The sequence below is a fragment of the Cololabis saira genome, chromosome 6 (genome assembly GCF_033807715.1).
Source record: "Cololabis saira isolate AMF1-May2022 chromosome 6, fColSai1.1, whole genome shotgun sequence".
Classification (NCBI taxonomy): Eukaryota; Metazoa; Chordata; class Actinopteri; order Beloniformes; family Belonidae; genus Cololabis; species Cololabis saira.
In genome coordinates this window covers 26,779,779-26,795,208 of record NC_084592.1, presented here as the reverse complement: position 1 = coordinate 26,795,208, position 15,430 = coordinate 26,779,779, and the positions used below count along the sequence as shown (strand labels likewise).

The 15,430-nt window shown below is 36.6% G+C and overlaps 2 protein-coding genes across 5 annotated transcripts in view; one reads left to right on the top strand and one right to left on the bottom strand.

The window, feature by feature from the left end:
* Positions 1 to 284: 284 nt before the first annotated feature.
* On the bottom strand, positions 285 to 4,334 carry fkbp7 (FKBP prolyl isomerase 7). The gene is made up of 4 exons (XM_061723848.1): positions 4,070 to 4,334; positions 3,621 to 3,772; positions 2,578 to 2,705; positions 285 to 1,392 (listed from the first exon to the last, which is right to left on the bottom strand). The coding sequence occupies exons 1-4, from the start codon at positions 4,309 to 4,311 to the stop codon at positions 1,231 to 1,233; spliced, it is 684 nt and encodes a 227-aa protein (XP_061579832.1). The 5' UTR covers positions 4,312 to 4,334; the 3' UTR covers positions 285 to 1,230.
* A 2,369-nt stretch (positions 4,335 to 6,703) lies between these two features.
* Positions 6,704 to 15,430, top strand: part of glsb (glutaminase b) — a 30,962-nt gene continuing 22,235 nt past the window's right edge. For 2 of the 4 annotated variants that reach the window (XM_061723843.1, XM_061723846.1), the window contains exons 1-5: positions 6,704 to 7,152; positions 13,759 to 13,855; positions 14,041 to 14,162; positions 14,769 to 14,898; positions 15,247 to 15,285. In XM_061723843.1, the coding sequence (XP_061579827.1) occupies positions 6,824 to 7,152; positions 13,759 to 13,855; positions 14,041 to 14,162; positions 14,769 to 14,898; positions 15,247 to 15,285 (717 nt within the window). In that variant the 5' untranslated portion in view covers positions 6,704 to 6,823. The remainder of the gene's footprint in view (positions 7,153 to 13,758; positions 13,856 to 14,040; positions 14,163 to 14,768; positions 14,899 to 15,246; positions 15,286 to 15,430) is intronic. The other 2 variants (XM_061723844.1, XM_061723845.1) reach the window with 2 other exon arrangements.

Here is a 15,430-nt window from a genome sequence, read left to right as displayed (position 1 = left end):
ATTTCAAATTGAATTTTGTAACACGTTTTGCAAGATCATTTTTTCAAAATTAAATCTTCAATGTCATTTTTAATTAAGTCACAGAATGAGCAATGATGAAGAAGTAATGGAAAACACAGTTTGGTTATTATTAAGTTATTATTAATTTTATTTATGAGTCAAAAAACACAGCAAAAAAAATCATTTTTGCTATTCCATTTTAATTAGAATAATGGTACAGAAGTGCTTCCATACCTACTGGTGAGTTCACGTATGTGCATTTCAATAAGACGACACCAATCAAACCTGATTATGACAAAACACTATTTATTAGAGAACAATTGTGAATAAGAAGAGACTCACATTTCAGAAAAACATGCAGAATGTCCCAGACGTTTGATTCTCATCTTAGTACAAAACTCTTGAATTACCGCAATGAAAGAAGTCAACTGTAGACACATCAAGTTCTTTTATTGTATATCCACAGAAATTGTACACAGTACATTATGAATTAAAGGTCCTGACAAGAATCATAATTATTATTGTTATGTAGTGCCAATTAAATAAAATGTCTTGCATGTAATTTTGTTCATGTTTTAAAAAAAGATCCTGTCTGAGGAATGCTGATGAAGTTAAAGTCTCATCACAGTCGTAGTCTACTCACCGTTATTAGTTATAACATGACTATAACATTGCATGGGACTCATGTCACAGTTTCCTGGCCAGCAATCCCAACATTGTGCAGTCTTGTGGTTTGTTTTTTTTCTTCTTTTTTTTTTGAGAAACGTTAAAAGCTTAAATCTTCAGAGTTGGTATTTGTACAAAAGTAAAGGTTCATATCACAAGTGTTCTTTCTAAGATATTTTAAAACCAGTCATTGATATTTGATAGTACTGGTAATGGATTTCAAATGTCTAAAATACATTATTATTATCATGGTTATTCCCTGATATACCTTTTAAAAAGAACTCAATTTTATGTTTGTGGTTCTGAATTAAGCTAAGAAATTGTAAGGCTTAAAAAAAAGATTTTAAAAAACAAACTAGTACTTTTGAGGGATAATCTGAAAAACAAAGGAAAGCATTAACAATGGAAGTGTACAGTAGAAGCATATTTTCATAAAAGTGGTTTTACTTCTGGAGTTCATGTGGGTGGATGTCATTGAGTTTGGTTGTTGCTTCTACCTGTTTTTTTTCCTTCTTCTAAATAGTCAAAAGTTTATTAACTAAACACCACAAACTCCCTCTGACACTAAAGCTCATCGTGCTGATAGATATTATACTCGTTTGAACTGATCTCTCCATCTCTGTTTTGGTCAGTCTTGCGGAATATGTCCTCAACGATCTTCTCATAGAACGGGTCGTCTCGCTTCCCATTTTTCTTCTCAAAGTCCAGTCTCAAGTATTCTTTTACCTTAGAAAAAACACACACACACAAAAAGCTTTGAATGTGCAGCTATCAACAATCCAAACAAATGATAATACCCTGCCTGGCCAAAAAAAAGAAAAAGTGTCACACTTAATATGTTGTTGGACCTCTTCTAGCTGTGAGTAAACCAGTGTTTCAGTAACCTTGTACAGAGGCATAGTGTTGATGATGGAAGAGTTGAATTGCTGCGTCCATCACATCCCAAGATTCTCCAAAGTGAGGCTAAAGTCTGGACATTGTGGTGGTCAATCCATATGTTAAAATCTACCATGCTCCCTGACTTATAAAAGAACTGAATAGTCAGTCATTTTATCATAGGTTTATTTTAACAGAGAGACCAGACTATCAGCTGAAAAATGCAGAAAATACATTATACAAAGGTGATACATGAATGTGGATTTGATCAGGTGAGATTGGTATTTGATCTTCTACCAAATGAGCTCGTGTTTTATGTCACAGAAGTCCCACGTACAGAAGCACCTGAAGCTTGCCCGTGAGCATCTAAATTATTCAGATACAGAGTGAGAATGTCATGAGGCCAAATGAGACCAAAATTGAGGTATTTGACATTAACTCGACTCGCCATATTTAGAGAGAGAGAGAGAGAAATCTAGAGTGCTCTTTGCCATTGGTGGGACTTCTCCATATCAGAGACTTCTTTATCCTTTTACAGATTTAGTATTATTTTGTATTCTGAAATAAGAGTACTTTGCTTTTTTGTCCTATGGCACCAGTACCAAAAAAGCACATTTACTACATCTATGTTTCCAGGTTTGCAATATTTAGGGTTTTTCCCCTTTCCTACATTGGGTTACCAAGCACACGCCACAGAAAACGCTGCTCCTGAACTAAGTGCCCTGTTGCTGCCGAAAGCTTTTCTTCAGTTACTTATCACTATGAAACATTTTTGGATTATGTCTGCCAGGTGAATAGTTTGGTAGAACTTAAACAGAGAATGATTGCTGACTTATACTTCAGACACACAATAACCGAAGGTCCTGTAGCAACAGCCAGTACACCAGAAATCACAGTTGTGTCCAAAATCACTCATTACTCACTTTATAGTGAGGTGTCCATGTTGTGTGTGCTGGCAGAATGTATAGTGAGATATTATATAACCTGTACAGTACACTCAAAGAAGCACAACACAATCTTAGAAAGTAAAGTTACCTCAGCCTTCGAGAGACTTTTGTCTTTATCCATGTCCATGTTTGCAAATGCCTCCATGCTGCGTGGTCCCCTGGACACAGCCAGCACCTCCACCTCAAAGACCACGGTCGCATTTGGTGGCACTGGACCTTTTTTGGTAGAAGGAGTAAAACAATAAATAAATAAATAAAACTGGACATCTAGATTTTAAAAGACCACATGCACTTGCAACAGCCTCAGTGATGGTTTAAAGTTACTTTTTCAACCCCTTTCAATTTTACAGGCTGGAATTCTGTTGTTGTAACTATACAGAGAAACGTTTCCTGTGGTTGACAGACTCAGACATGTATCCCTACTTTGTGTTGGACTGAAGAAAACAGATGCTCCCCACCGAGACGCTTTGATCACTAGATAACTAGATTGTTGTGATTCGTCTCAAGGAGCACAAGTATTCAAACTAGTTAAGGATTACAAGACATCTTGCATAACAATCCAACAAGAACAGTGAAGAATTATTTAAGCAACATGCAATTAGTTAAGGTTTTATGGAGATAAAGAAAGCATTCATGCTCACTGAAACCTTTATCTCCATATCCAAAAAGTGAAAGGTGGTTTTTAACCCCGAAATGTAGAACGTGAAATCAGTATGTATGTCAAATCAGCCATTAGATCTTACAGTGTGCTCCATTGCATGCAAGTTAGAGATGAGACAGTGATCTTTTAACCGCTTGCTTTCAGCCTCATGCTTACAGAACAGAACATGCCATGGGAGATGAGCAGACACAGCCAGGGACGTGAAGCCCTATCAGCTAAAGAACTGTAAAAGAAAACAACAATTAGCGTGAAGGCAGGCTTCTCACCACTGGTTTAATAATACAAACACAGATGGGACACTTCAAAAAACTAGTGGCAGCACAACAATATATTATGCAGCTGCTTTGAAGAGCTGCTCCATAGAAAACTGGGAAATCCCCCAATGGAATGGAGGTGCAATACTTATTAAGGGCAGCCTTAAAACACAAAATCCAATACATGCCAACATAACCATTATTGCTTTTGCTTACCTTTGCCTTTCTCACCAAATGCCAGGGTTGAAGGAACAGTTATTTTTCGCTTCTCTCCAGGACACATATCCATCATGCCAACATCGAGGCCCTTTATAACTTGCCCAACACCCAGCACAAACCACTGTGCGTGGCCTTCCTTGTCTGACCGACTGAAATAGAAGTCATTCAAAACAAACAGCACCTTATGAGTCTGGGCACATGAGGCCTAGGCATAGAAGAAATTTGAGATATATGAACGGATTTAATTTGTGTTACAACCCCAGATGCAGGGACCACTGAAATTGGCTCTGTAGCTTTATTTAATATCAAATAATAGTATCAAATAAGTATCTCTGTTAATTATACAGTTACATCAATTATTGGCACTCTAAAATCAAGTTGTTTTTTTTTTTGTTTTTGTTTTTTAAACAGATATATAAACTTTTTATTTTCTTCCAGTCACCAACCTGCAGTAAAACTGGGAACCATCTTCGGCGAGAAACCCATCGTAATGAGCATTGATCAGATCTCCTCTCTTGCTCTTTTCAGTACACTGCAAGGGCTTAAATACAACGTCGATCTTGATCTCGTCGCCCAGCTCGTCTGCTGTGACCCAAACAGACCGTAAACAGAGCTGTAAAGAGAGAAAGAAGCAAAGTCTGCAACTTACTAAATTCCACATGATGTAGTTGTGCATTCGTGGCAACATCAGGATAATGACGTTTGAATACAGAGCAGAACGTCATCCAGGGGAGGTTCCCTGAGTTTGGACTGCGAGGAATACAGCCTTCCCTTGCGCTCATGTGCATAGGTTAAACTACCTAAAAGACTCAGCTCAGGGTTTAATAAATTCAGTCGCACCCTGAACCAGACTAAAGGCTGATTTATGGTTCCGCGTTACATAATGCAGAGCCTACGGCGTAGGGTACACCGTAACCCAACGGCGAAGGTTCTGCGTCGATTTAACGCGGAACCATAATTCAGGCTTTATTGATGAATAACTAAACCCACGAGGACTGGTGTTGTAGAAATGTAGGTTACTCGTCAGCTTTCGTCCGTGACAAAATCACTTTTATGGTGAAATGAAATTCATAGACGAGTCTACACTGAATGAACCAGTAATCCTGCAAAAAGTAGTCCACGCAAGACAGCAAATAAAACTTAAATCGTTGCGTTGCTATTTTAAGTAATGCATTGATTCGTAACCTCCTTTCACTATGGAATACTGAAACAGTCAAAATTAAATAAATAATTAATTAATTAATTAATTAATTAATTGAATAAATGTACAATGAAATAAATAAAATTGGAAATACCTAAATATATAATTTATTTAATGTACCAAGAAATAATTAAATGTGTCATTAAATTATTAATATATTATAATAATATTATTAAAATTTGAATATTTCATTGGATATTTCATTTAATTATTTCATTACACATTTAATTATTTCATAGTTCCTGCATTGGCTGAAGCACATCATGAATTTATTTAAACTGTCACTTCGACTCGTCAACACGCCCTAACATCTGATTGGTTAAATTGCTCAGTAAGTCAGAAAGAGCAGAAACAACGTCAAGAACTTCCATGAAGGTCTCTATTTTACCCATCACGACGTCTGGAGAAGAAACATCTGCTTCTGCGTTCTTGGCCGGTTGTACAATATCTCTGACCAACTCACGGGAAACTTCTTTAAGATCTTCCATGCAGTCAATAACAGTCAGTCAGTCTTAACTCCTCCCAGGTCCTCGTTAGCCTCGCCTACCGAGTTTGACAAGTCGAAGTGACAGTTTAAATAAATTCATGATGTGCTTCGGCCAATGCAGGAACCATGAAATAATTAAAAGTTTAATGAAATAATTAAATATATATCCAATGAAATATTCAACATTTAATAATTTAATGACACATTCAATTATTTAATTGTATATTAAATAATTAATATATTTAGGTATTTCCAATTTTATTTATTTCATTGTATATTTATTCAGTGATTTAATTAATTATTTATTTATTTAATTTTGACTGTTTCAGCGTTCCATAGTTCACAACATTCATTCATGCATTGAGTTGGATGTAAGACAATAAATATCCCAACGTAAGATCTCTCAGAAGCTGTTTTATCCACATTTCCCAACAAGCCCTTGTCCGGCTAAGAAGCTACTACTTTGTAATGTGTTAATTGTATTTCTTTTCGCGAGCGTTGTTTTTTGCCTGTGTATGGTATGTATATAATGAAGTGATTGTCATTTGTGTCATCAATTAGGATCCACATAATAATAATAATAATAATAATAATAATAATAATAATAATAATAATAATAATAATAATTATTATTATTATTATAATTATTATTATTATTATTATTATCATTATTATATTAATAATAATAATAATAATAATAATAATAATAATAATAATAATAATAATAATAATAATAGATTTTATTTATAGAGCACGCTTCATTCAGGGGATTTCAGAGTGCTTACAAGATTAAAACAAATTAAATTATTATAAATTAAAATTATTTCGAATTATTGACCGGTCTTGCATTATTATTTACTGTGGCACATATTGTACTGTTTTGTGAAACCATCATGGAAAGGAATACTCACATTTCAGAATTAAATTTTGGTTCTATAAGGGAGTAATGTTATAATACTGTCGTTGTCGTTTGTTTTATCAATTAGGGTCCACAAAATAATAATAATAATAATAATAATTATTATTATTATTAATAATAATAATAATAATAATAATAATAATAATAATAATAATAATAATAATAATAATAATAATAATAATAATATATGACCGGTCTTGCATTATCATTTACTGTGGCACATATTGTACTGTTCTGTGAAACCATTATGGAAAGGAATACTCACATTTCAGAATTAAATTTTGGTTCTATAAGGCAGTCATGTGATGATACTGCACTCAGTTATGAATTTGGCTAAACTTCTCAGCGTAAGTCCAACAGCAGAGGCCAGTGTTGCGCACCGCTCCTTGCGCTGGTGTCTCGGAGAAGACCGAGACCAATGAGCGCGCTGCAGGGCGTGAACGTGTGCATCTATTTTTTTATTTGGAAGCGTGAGCCTGCGACCTCTCCAGCAGTCGACATATAGACACGAGCATTTCAAAGCAAGCAGTGCAGTTAACAGACGGACACTTTCGGAACCTCGAATTTCTCCCCAATTGCCTGACAGGATTGAGATGTTCCATTTTAGGTTTTCGACAGTGCTGAAGGAGTTTTTTGAAGCCACCCTCAAGCGCCCCCTTCCTATCCTGAAACAGAAGTCGTGGTCGCCGTGCCCCAGCCGCTGCTTCGGCACCATCTCGGTTGATGTGAGAGGGTTATCGCCCCAGCTGAAGGCTCTCCATGGCGGTGCGCTCCGCCCGGCGCTCCGGCCGCTCCGCGGGGCGTTGCGCACCGCGCCCTGCGCCGCCCCGGGGCGCACCTACTGCGTGAAAACCGAAGGTGCCGCGCAGGAGCCAGAAGAACAGCCAAAGAAGGATGGAGTCGGTGACGAAGAAAACGACAAGTATGTTTATAAAACACCGATTCATGAATTGACCTTCCCTGTGTGTGTTGTAGCGTTTTTTATCCCCGGGTTTATGACGACTCATGTCATGACGCATTCATGCACACGCTTGTCAAGCGCCAGAAAACCTTGTATAAACACCGCAATAAACGGCGCATTACTTATTCTACACAAGGTTGTCCTTTAATTATTAAAAATATCGTTTGATTAATAATAAACGTACCAAACCCCACTGTAAGGTATTATATAAGACTTTTAAAGCCTAAATTATGTCTGCGTCCGCGTTAAATCGACGCAGAGCCTACGCCGTAGGGTACGGGGTAGGGTACGCGGGGACGCACACCGTACGGTGCGCGTCGCCGCGTACCCTACGCCGTAGGCTCTGCGTTGGTGTAACGCGGAACCATAAATCATCCCTTAAGACCTATGTTATATAGCTACCGCTATTGCACCATGTGCGCCTTGCTCACACCGGCTCCATGGCAGCATTCCTTGATTATATATAATGTCGTTTTCAACAAGCAGATCGTCAAATTAACGCAAGGTTATTTGTGGTTTTTGTCATTCAAAATCAAAACAAGTAGTAAAGTAAGAATATTAATCAATTGGGTTTTAGATAACGCGTCATGATGTAACGATGTAGAAAGTGAAACACCTCCGGGGCCGCTATAATTCACTTATTGATGAAGACATGAACAATGCAGCTGATTGGCAACGTGCTGGTCGATTTTTTTTATTATTATTATTATTATATATATATATATATATATATATATATATATATATATATATATATATATATATATATATATATATATATATATATATATATATATATATATATATATATATATAAGAGATCATAGAGATCATAGATAAGAGAGCCTGTCAACCCAGACACCAACTAAAATACCCCCAGAAAGTCTCTAAGCTGATGCGGATGCATTAAGAGTGATCCCTACTGCGACAGTCACTGAAACGATGAGCTGATCTACAGATCTACAGTACAACAACGATATTGATAATATAATGCAATTGGTAATTGACGTACACAGTATGCTTAAGCTGATAGGACACAAACAATTATGGTTGCTCATGAGTTAAATGTCAATGTTAAAAGGTGTGTTCAAAATTGCCATAGCACATGGCAAGTCAAGTGGAAATCTCATCAGGATCAAGGTTATGATTGTAAATCACTTTGAGGGAGCAGGGTTTCGTTATTACACTGCAAAAACACTTTAATGATAATTAATAATTAAGCTATTATCAGAAACTCTCAATGTTCTTTTGTTTGTAAAAGTTTAATTCTGTGGTCGTAGCCAATGACGCATCACAAGTAATCAATGCCATGCAAACATCTTGTCATTGAATCGCTTGTATGTTGTGTCCAGATAGTTTTTAGGACAGAGTAATAAGCAAACCTAAAGTGTCTATTTCAGATATTCAGGATAACGGCATCCAAGCTAACGTCACCACTTTGCAGTCAGTCATGTGATTCATGTTTTATGGTGTTAGAGGAAGTGTTAATGCACATGATGTGAATGTTGTTTGTCCAACTGATGATGACTCACGCTATAAACCAGACGGAAATCGGTCAATGATCTAAATCACATCCAGCCAATCTCTTAAAAAGAGGAAGGTGTAATAGTTAAGTTATTTTTGAGTTAAAGAAAAAAAACCATGGTGTGCATACTTGACAGAAAAACACATTTCCATGTTGTGGTTATCATTATATTTTTCACAGTACAGTCAGAGCTTCCTTGGCTTAATGCCAAGTATGCAGAGCAATTATAGAGATCAGTTACATATGCGGTTTGTGAATGCTGTAGGTAGGCTTAAGATCTCACTACTACTACTACTACTGTCGTTTACCATCCGCTTTTATCCAAAGCGACTTAAACCTCAGATAACAACGCAAGCCAGAAATCACATAGGGGGTACAGCATGGATACATGCTGCTTAGACTGCTGTCTAGTTGGACACAGGTGCTGCCATGCTAGTGTGAGATGATTTTTTCTTTTTTCAGAAAAATTACTTTTATGATACATATGACAGAAGCACAAAGGGAGTGATCTGATTTGTTTTAGATTTAAATCTATTGCATAGTGAAACATATCAACTTCAATATTAAATGATATCTAAATTGTTAACTGTTGAGGGTCAATGTTGGCTGCAAAGCACAAACACATGAATTCATCTACTGAAGTATTTGATTACATATCATAAGTCATAACGTCATTATACATTTGAGAAAAAAAAAGATTTAAAATTACTTGTCAGTATAACTTGAATGGATTCTTTTGTTGAACGCCAAAAAAACATTGATGTTGAATACAAGGGACATATTCCCAATGATCCCACTTTAAATAAATAATTAAATAATTAAAAACTGAAATTATGTTAAAATTCACATCCTTTCCTTCTACTTTGTCTGAGGTAAAAAGCATCCACTCATCAGATGGTAAAAAAGCTTCTAAAAACACCTATGCAATTTCATTCAAAGATTTATTGTTTGCTAAACATTTGGAATATTCTGACTGACAAAATATAGTTCATCCTGGACAAATTAATATAATACAAAAACCAGCATTTTAACCTTTGTTCTTCTACGATAACAAAATGTAGCTAGTAAAAGGCAGGAAAAACGGCATTACAGTAATGAGTTTGGTAGAACCATGGTAGCTAGTCTTTTACATGGTCAACAAAACTGTGTTATCTACCTTACATTTAGGAGATCTGATTACTGGCTAGCTTGTTACACATCTTATATTTGTTAGTTAATCTTTGACAATTAAGACCAGATATATGTATGTTATTATTGTCATTAAAACTAGACATTATCTGTGCATGTACTGGAGGAAAGTACTGGGTAGAACTTTAACTAAATTTGAATTAAATAGCATTGTTTTTGTTTATGCTTTATTTAATCCACATTAATGTTAGGCTACCCTCTAATTTTTGCATATACCAAGTTATGATTTCCAGTTTATTCCTATTCATTCCCATGAAAATTGCCTCCTTGAAAAGTCCTGGAATTGTACAACCCCATGCTCAAATCCTGTCATTCACCTTGTATCCAGGAAACTCTGAAAGTGTTCTGTGTACATCAATGAGCAGTCATTCAGGGGGCAAATGGATTGAGCCATCTGGTTATGAGAATTTTCAAATGTACAAATGGAGAAAGCAACATGTTCGAGGGGCTATTCAAACTCAGTCTGTTTACAGGCCCCGATGTTCATTTACTTCAGTTCGTCCTGGCGGGTTACACGTGAGCAAATCAAACACAAAGCTCAGGATTTTGTGACGTGAATGTGTTCACTCTGCCACCGTTAGAGCAGTAGAAGGGTTTGAGTAAGAGCTGACATTGCTCCCGTTTGTTTTGTCAAGGTAAATATCCGATGTGCAGTGATGGCTTTTAACAGAATTATTTAGTATTCAGCAATATTTGTGCAGCCCCTACCTGCTCCTCATTGTATTTTTAAACTTTTAAACAACAAATAAACACAAAGTACTGACACAAGCCACTATATGAATCATGCTGCATATATAGTAACTTGTAAACATACAAAAATGAAATATACCTTGAGCCTTAGATAGGTACTATCAAGATTCAGAATAGCAATTTCCAAATTTTCAAGACTTTATATTTGTGAGGTTGTTGTTTGAGGCAAAATCAAAGTTTTCCATGGCAGAAAGTAATACATTGAACAATGTTTTTTAAAGGCTAAGAAAAACTCAACAAATATATTTTTCCTCATGTGCAGACTCAGAATTTGTGCTTCATTTATACTGTAATTTGCTTTCATACCTTCTTCAGTGGCTGCACAGATTGCTGCCATGTCACCCTTGTATGTTTAGAATAAGTTCACATAATAGAAAGTAATAGAAATGACATTTGTGGGTGGTGACCTTTTCAGAGTCATTAATAATTTAATAATAAGTAACAATAAATCTAAATGGTTGCAGAGGTTCTTGTGTATAAGATCGTTTCTAAATTTTCTCTGATCCTGTTGTTGCACATTTTATTCAGTTCATTATTCTCTGGAACATCTCCAGATTCAGTGTTATTTATCCGCATACCATACATTGATACACTTCCAGATTACTTTTCCAGTTGCCTTGTGGCACATTGGTTCTGCTTGATCTCACTGTTTGAAAAAGGGTTTGTAGTGACAGATGCCAGGCCAATAACTCCTCATTCAGCATGTCTAACATTCAGTGGATCCCTGTTTGTTTGAACACATTCAGATGTGGTAACCTTGGCTCTATGTGAAGTGTTTACTAAGTGGGAAGGAGAAGATGTGCCAAAAGGGGGAGGAGTAGAAGGAGGTGAAGACTGAACCCTGGATGGTGAAATGCTGATGTGGCCGTGACCTCTCTGAACTGAATAAGAGGTATTAAATCTGTGCACGGAAATCCTCTGCATCCTGTTTAGAGCTTCTTTCTTTTATTGAATTGAACCGATTTAACTACAAGGCTGTGAAATAGCACTTGGTGCCGAAGCCACCATTTTTAATGCACTTCTGTAATGAGCAGAGTTTGCTCCATTCCAGGTCTTGCTGCTGTGTCATGACCAGCGTGTGAACAAGCCACGATGTTGACTTTATTAATCCAATAGCCAGAGTGGGCTGGACAGGACTAAAGACGAGAGAATCTCTGGAATTTAGGTCTGGTCTAAGCCTGCTCCAGACAATGCCATTAAACCTGCGGCAGATGGCATCTGTTACTATAGTATTGTTTTACAGTATGCAATAAAAACATTAGAGATGCAGATACCAAAATGCATTTAATCTGGTGTCAACTGTTGTCTATTCTGATGCCACATTAATTAGTGTCTTGTATTCTCTGCATTGCTCATACTCATCCTATTACTACTCTTTCAGCCAAAGGTTTTATGGTTACAAATGCAGCTAAAACTGCATCTCCTCTCACAAGCTGTTTCATAGAGCAATGAACACTAATCAATGCCAAACAGTTTTTATCTTTATACCTATGCTAATGGTGAATGTTCAATAAATATCACCAGTGGTGCTATTCTAGGTGAGAAGAGATGTGTATGCCTCCGGCTCCATGGCATTTTGCAGGTGTATACACTTAATACAATGTGTAACTGGTAACCTGAAAACTGCCTTTGAATGCTGTGTAACTTTGTTTTTCACGGACCTTTAAATGTTACTGTATTTGCTTTGGCAGTCTCTGGCAGCTTCACAGAATTTCACAGTTCAGTTTTAAATACATTAACATTTCTTTCTTTTTTTAACTTTATTAAAATGACAATTACAATTGTTATCAAAACATTTTTGAACAATCCTTGACAGAGGGCTTTTCAGTCAGTTTAAGTTAGCACTTAAATGATTACATGTTTAAATATTCCTTCACTAGTTTCCATCTTTGCAGGAACAAGTCCATTCTTATCTGCAGCTTCGCTGTCATGTGCTCCATAACATATATCTGTTTCAGTCTCATCTTCCACTGAGTTCTTGTTGGTGAGGGTATCTTCTTCCAATTCACAGTTACAGTCTTTTCTTGCAATCATCAAAAGTATACGTAGCATATATCTCTTGTCCCTACTTGATACATTAACATTTCAAAGCAAATATTGGCTCTAAATGAATAAAAAATGATTCTCACTTCAGTACAAAAATCAATTTATGGTATTTCAGTATCTATTGTAGTCCGTTGTGTGCAAAGAAAGCAAAAGTAAACTTGAAAGGTGTATGTATATTTTAAAGCATTGTTGGGTTTACCTCTTTCTTACCTGGAGCATTTCAGAATATAAACAATGCCTAACTAACGGCCATTGTTCAAAATGGGATTGACTGTCTTTCCTGCTGAATTTCATTTCGTTTAAGCTCATCTACACATCAACAGTCACAGAAATGTTTCCTGCTAATTTTACCTATCTTGCATCCTGGTGCTTCTTTAACATCCTAAAACTTAATTAGTACAAAAACCCAAAGAACTATGCCGCAAGCCAACGTTGCCTAACAGAACAAGCTGTTGAAAAAAAAAGTTTTAATATAGTTTTGTTCAATTTATACATCTTCTAATTGTATTGCAGATTTTTAACTCTCGTCAGGATCAAATCTTGTTTAACTGTTACCATGGTACATTTCTGACAGCGGTCAGCCATGACTGCCATTGTCTTTTCATTTTCTGCTATGACACTTCTTGGTCCCTTCCATCAGGTAACATTTGCGATTGGAAACAATGTATTTTAATCTGTCTCTTTGCATTATGAGGTATCATTCTGATCACTCGTAACCACAGAGATGCACACTTCTGTGTCTAATGCCTATGTTTGGATTACGCATTTCTGGTATATGTAAGTGGATCCCTGGACTAATGTGGTAAGACTGTATCCACAGCTCCTGACAAGCTTAGTGTTTACACTGGCTTTGTTGTGTAAAGTTCAACAGAGGAGTTCTGCTTCATATCAGCCTGCAAATTGGCTGAACTTAAACTTCAAATCCAAATGAATGATAGGTACTTTGGAATAATGTTTCACCTTTTAAGTTTTTTTTTATATCATAATGTATTTCTATGGCTATTTTTACATTACTGGCATGTAAAAGTCTAACAGATTCACTGTTGCTTTTAACCCAGGAGAAGAAATGCAGGAATTTTGCCCAGTTTGGAGGACTTGCTTTTCTATACAGTCGCAGAGGGTCAAGAGAAGATTCCTGCTCATAAATTTCTTACAGTAAGTCATTCAGTTTCAGTTCAGCAGGGAAGTTTGTCATAACAGGTGCTCTGAAGTTTATCTTGTCAGACACCTACTCGTGTGGTTGCCAAGGCATATTTTCAATTACGAGTTTTCAATCTCCCTAAATCTTTTTTTCCTTTTATAAAGTTATATTTATTGTTGGTTTAACCTTGTTAATTTAGGCACTTAAAGCTACTGGGCTTCGCACCGGAGATCCCCGGCTGAAGGAGTGCATGGACACCCTCAAGGAGACTTTAAAGAAGACTTCAGATGGTGTGACGCTCGACAGGCATCTATTCAAGAAGTAAGACTTGTCGTGTCTTGTTTTGATGCTCTATCTCCATCACATAAACGTTCCATAGTGGTGAGCTTTATCACATTTTCAAATAGCCCGTACTCAGTCCAGCCTCAACAAAGCATCCATTGCTATAACCACATGTTTAATAAGCAAATCTAAACTTTCATGTTTAAATTGCATATTAAATGGATGCAAAAATGTGTTTGTCAAATGGCATTTTGATGAAAGCATATGCACTTGGACCAGTGGAAATGCTAGTAATTCCCACTGCAAGAGCATTTTGTAGTTAGTGTATGCAGCTAACACTGGTACTTGAGTCAGTCATGTAATCGCCCTGTTCTATGTTCCTGTTTTAAAATTTGCATTTTATTTACATTTATGGCCTCAGACATGAGCATCAGCATCTGAAGCCCTGGAATGATGCAATGATGACATCATTGATCAAACAGGCAGCTCATCACTATTTTAGAGTGATGCTTCTTCATCAAACGCCCCTGTTAACTTCCATAGAAGTTTGTCAGACTTCAGAGTTGCTAATTTGGTTGACAAACTTTTCCTTCAACTGCATGCAGTCACAGTATTTGAGCATGCTATTTGTGGTTTATTCATCAGGTGTGTCCAGAGCAACATTGTCCTGCTCACTCAGGCCTTCCGCAAGAAGTTCGTCATCCCCGACTTCAAGTCCTTCACCTCCCATATTGACGAGCTTTATGAGAATGCCAAAAAACTCTCTGGAGGACAGGTGTGCCCTTAGACCCATGGTTTTTTTTCTCTCTTCGCATCACACTTATTATTCACTGCAAACAGATTCATTATCACTATTCGGTCCTTTTGCTTTCTGATGAGGAACAATTACTCTTGAAGATGTCAAATGTATCATTGTGGTGTTCTCAGCAGCAGCAGAGAGCCGATTGCTATTTTCACACATCGGTGTAGGATTCTTATCTGATTCTGTCTGAGTCATCTCTTATTTAATGGCTGACCAAATGTGAAGGGGGTTTTAAGAAGCAGCAAAATGATGAAGAGATTTTACATGAATGGTTGTCAGATTCCATTGCCTTCATACAGTCAAATATCTTTTCTCTTAAAGCATCTGGTGGCACCTGTACGCCCTCAAGAGGTGAGAAAGGTTTGTGGTTGCAAAATCAATTGATCTTTTATTCCTGACATTAAACCCAAGGTTGTATATTCACTAGTAAACAACATGTGTAATAGAACCACCGAGAACAGTGCAATGAATGTGTAACAAAAAAACCACATGGAACTAGTTCCAG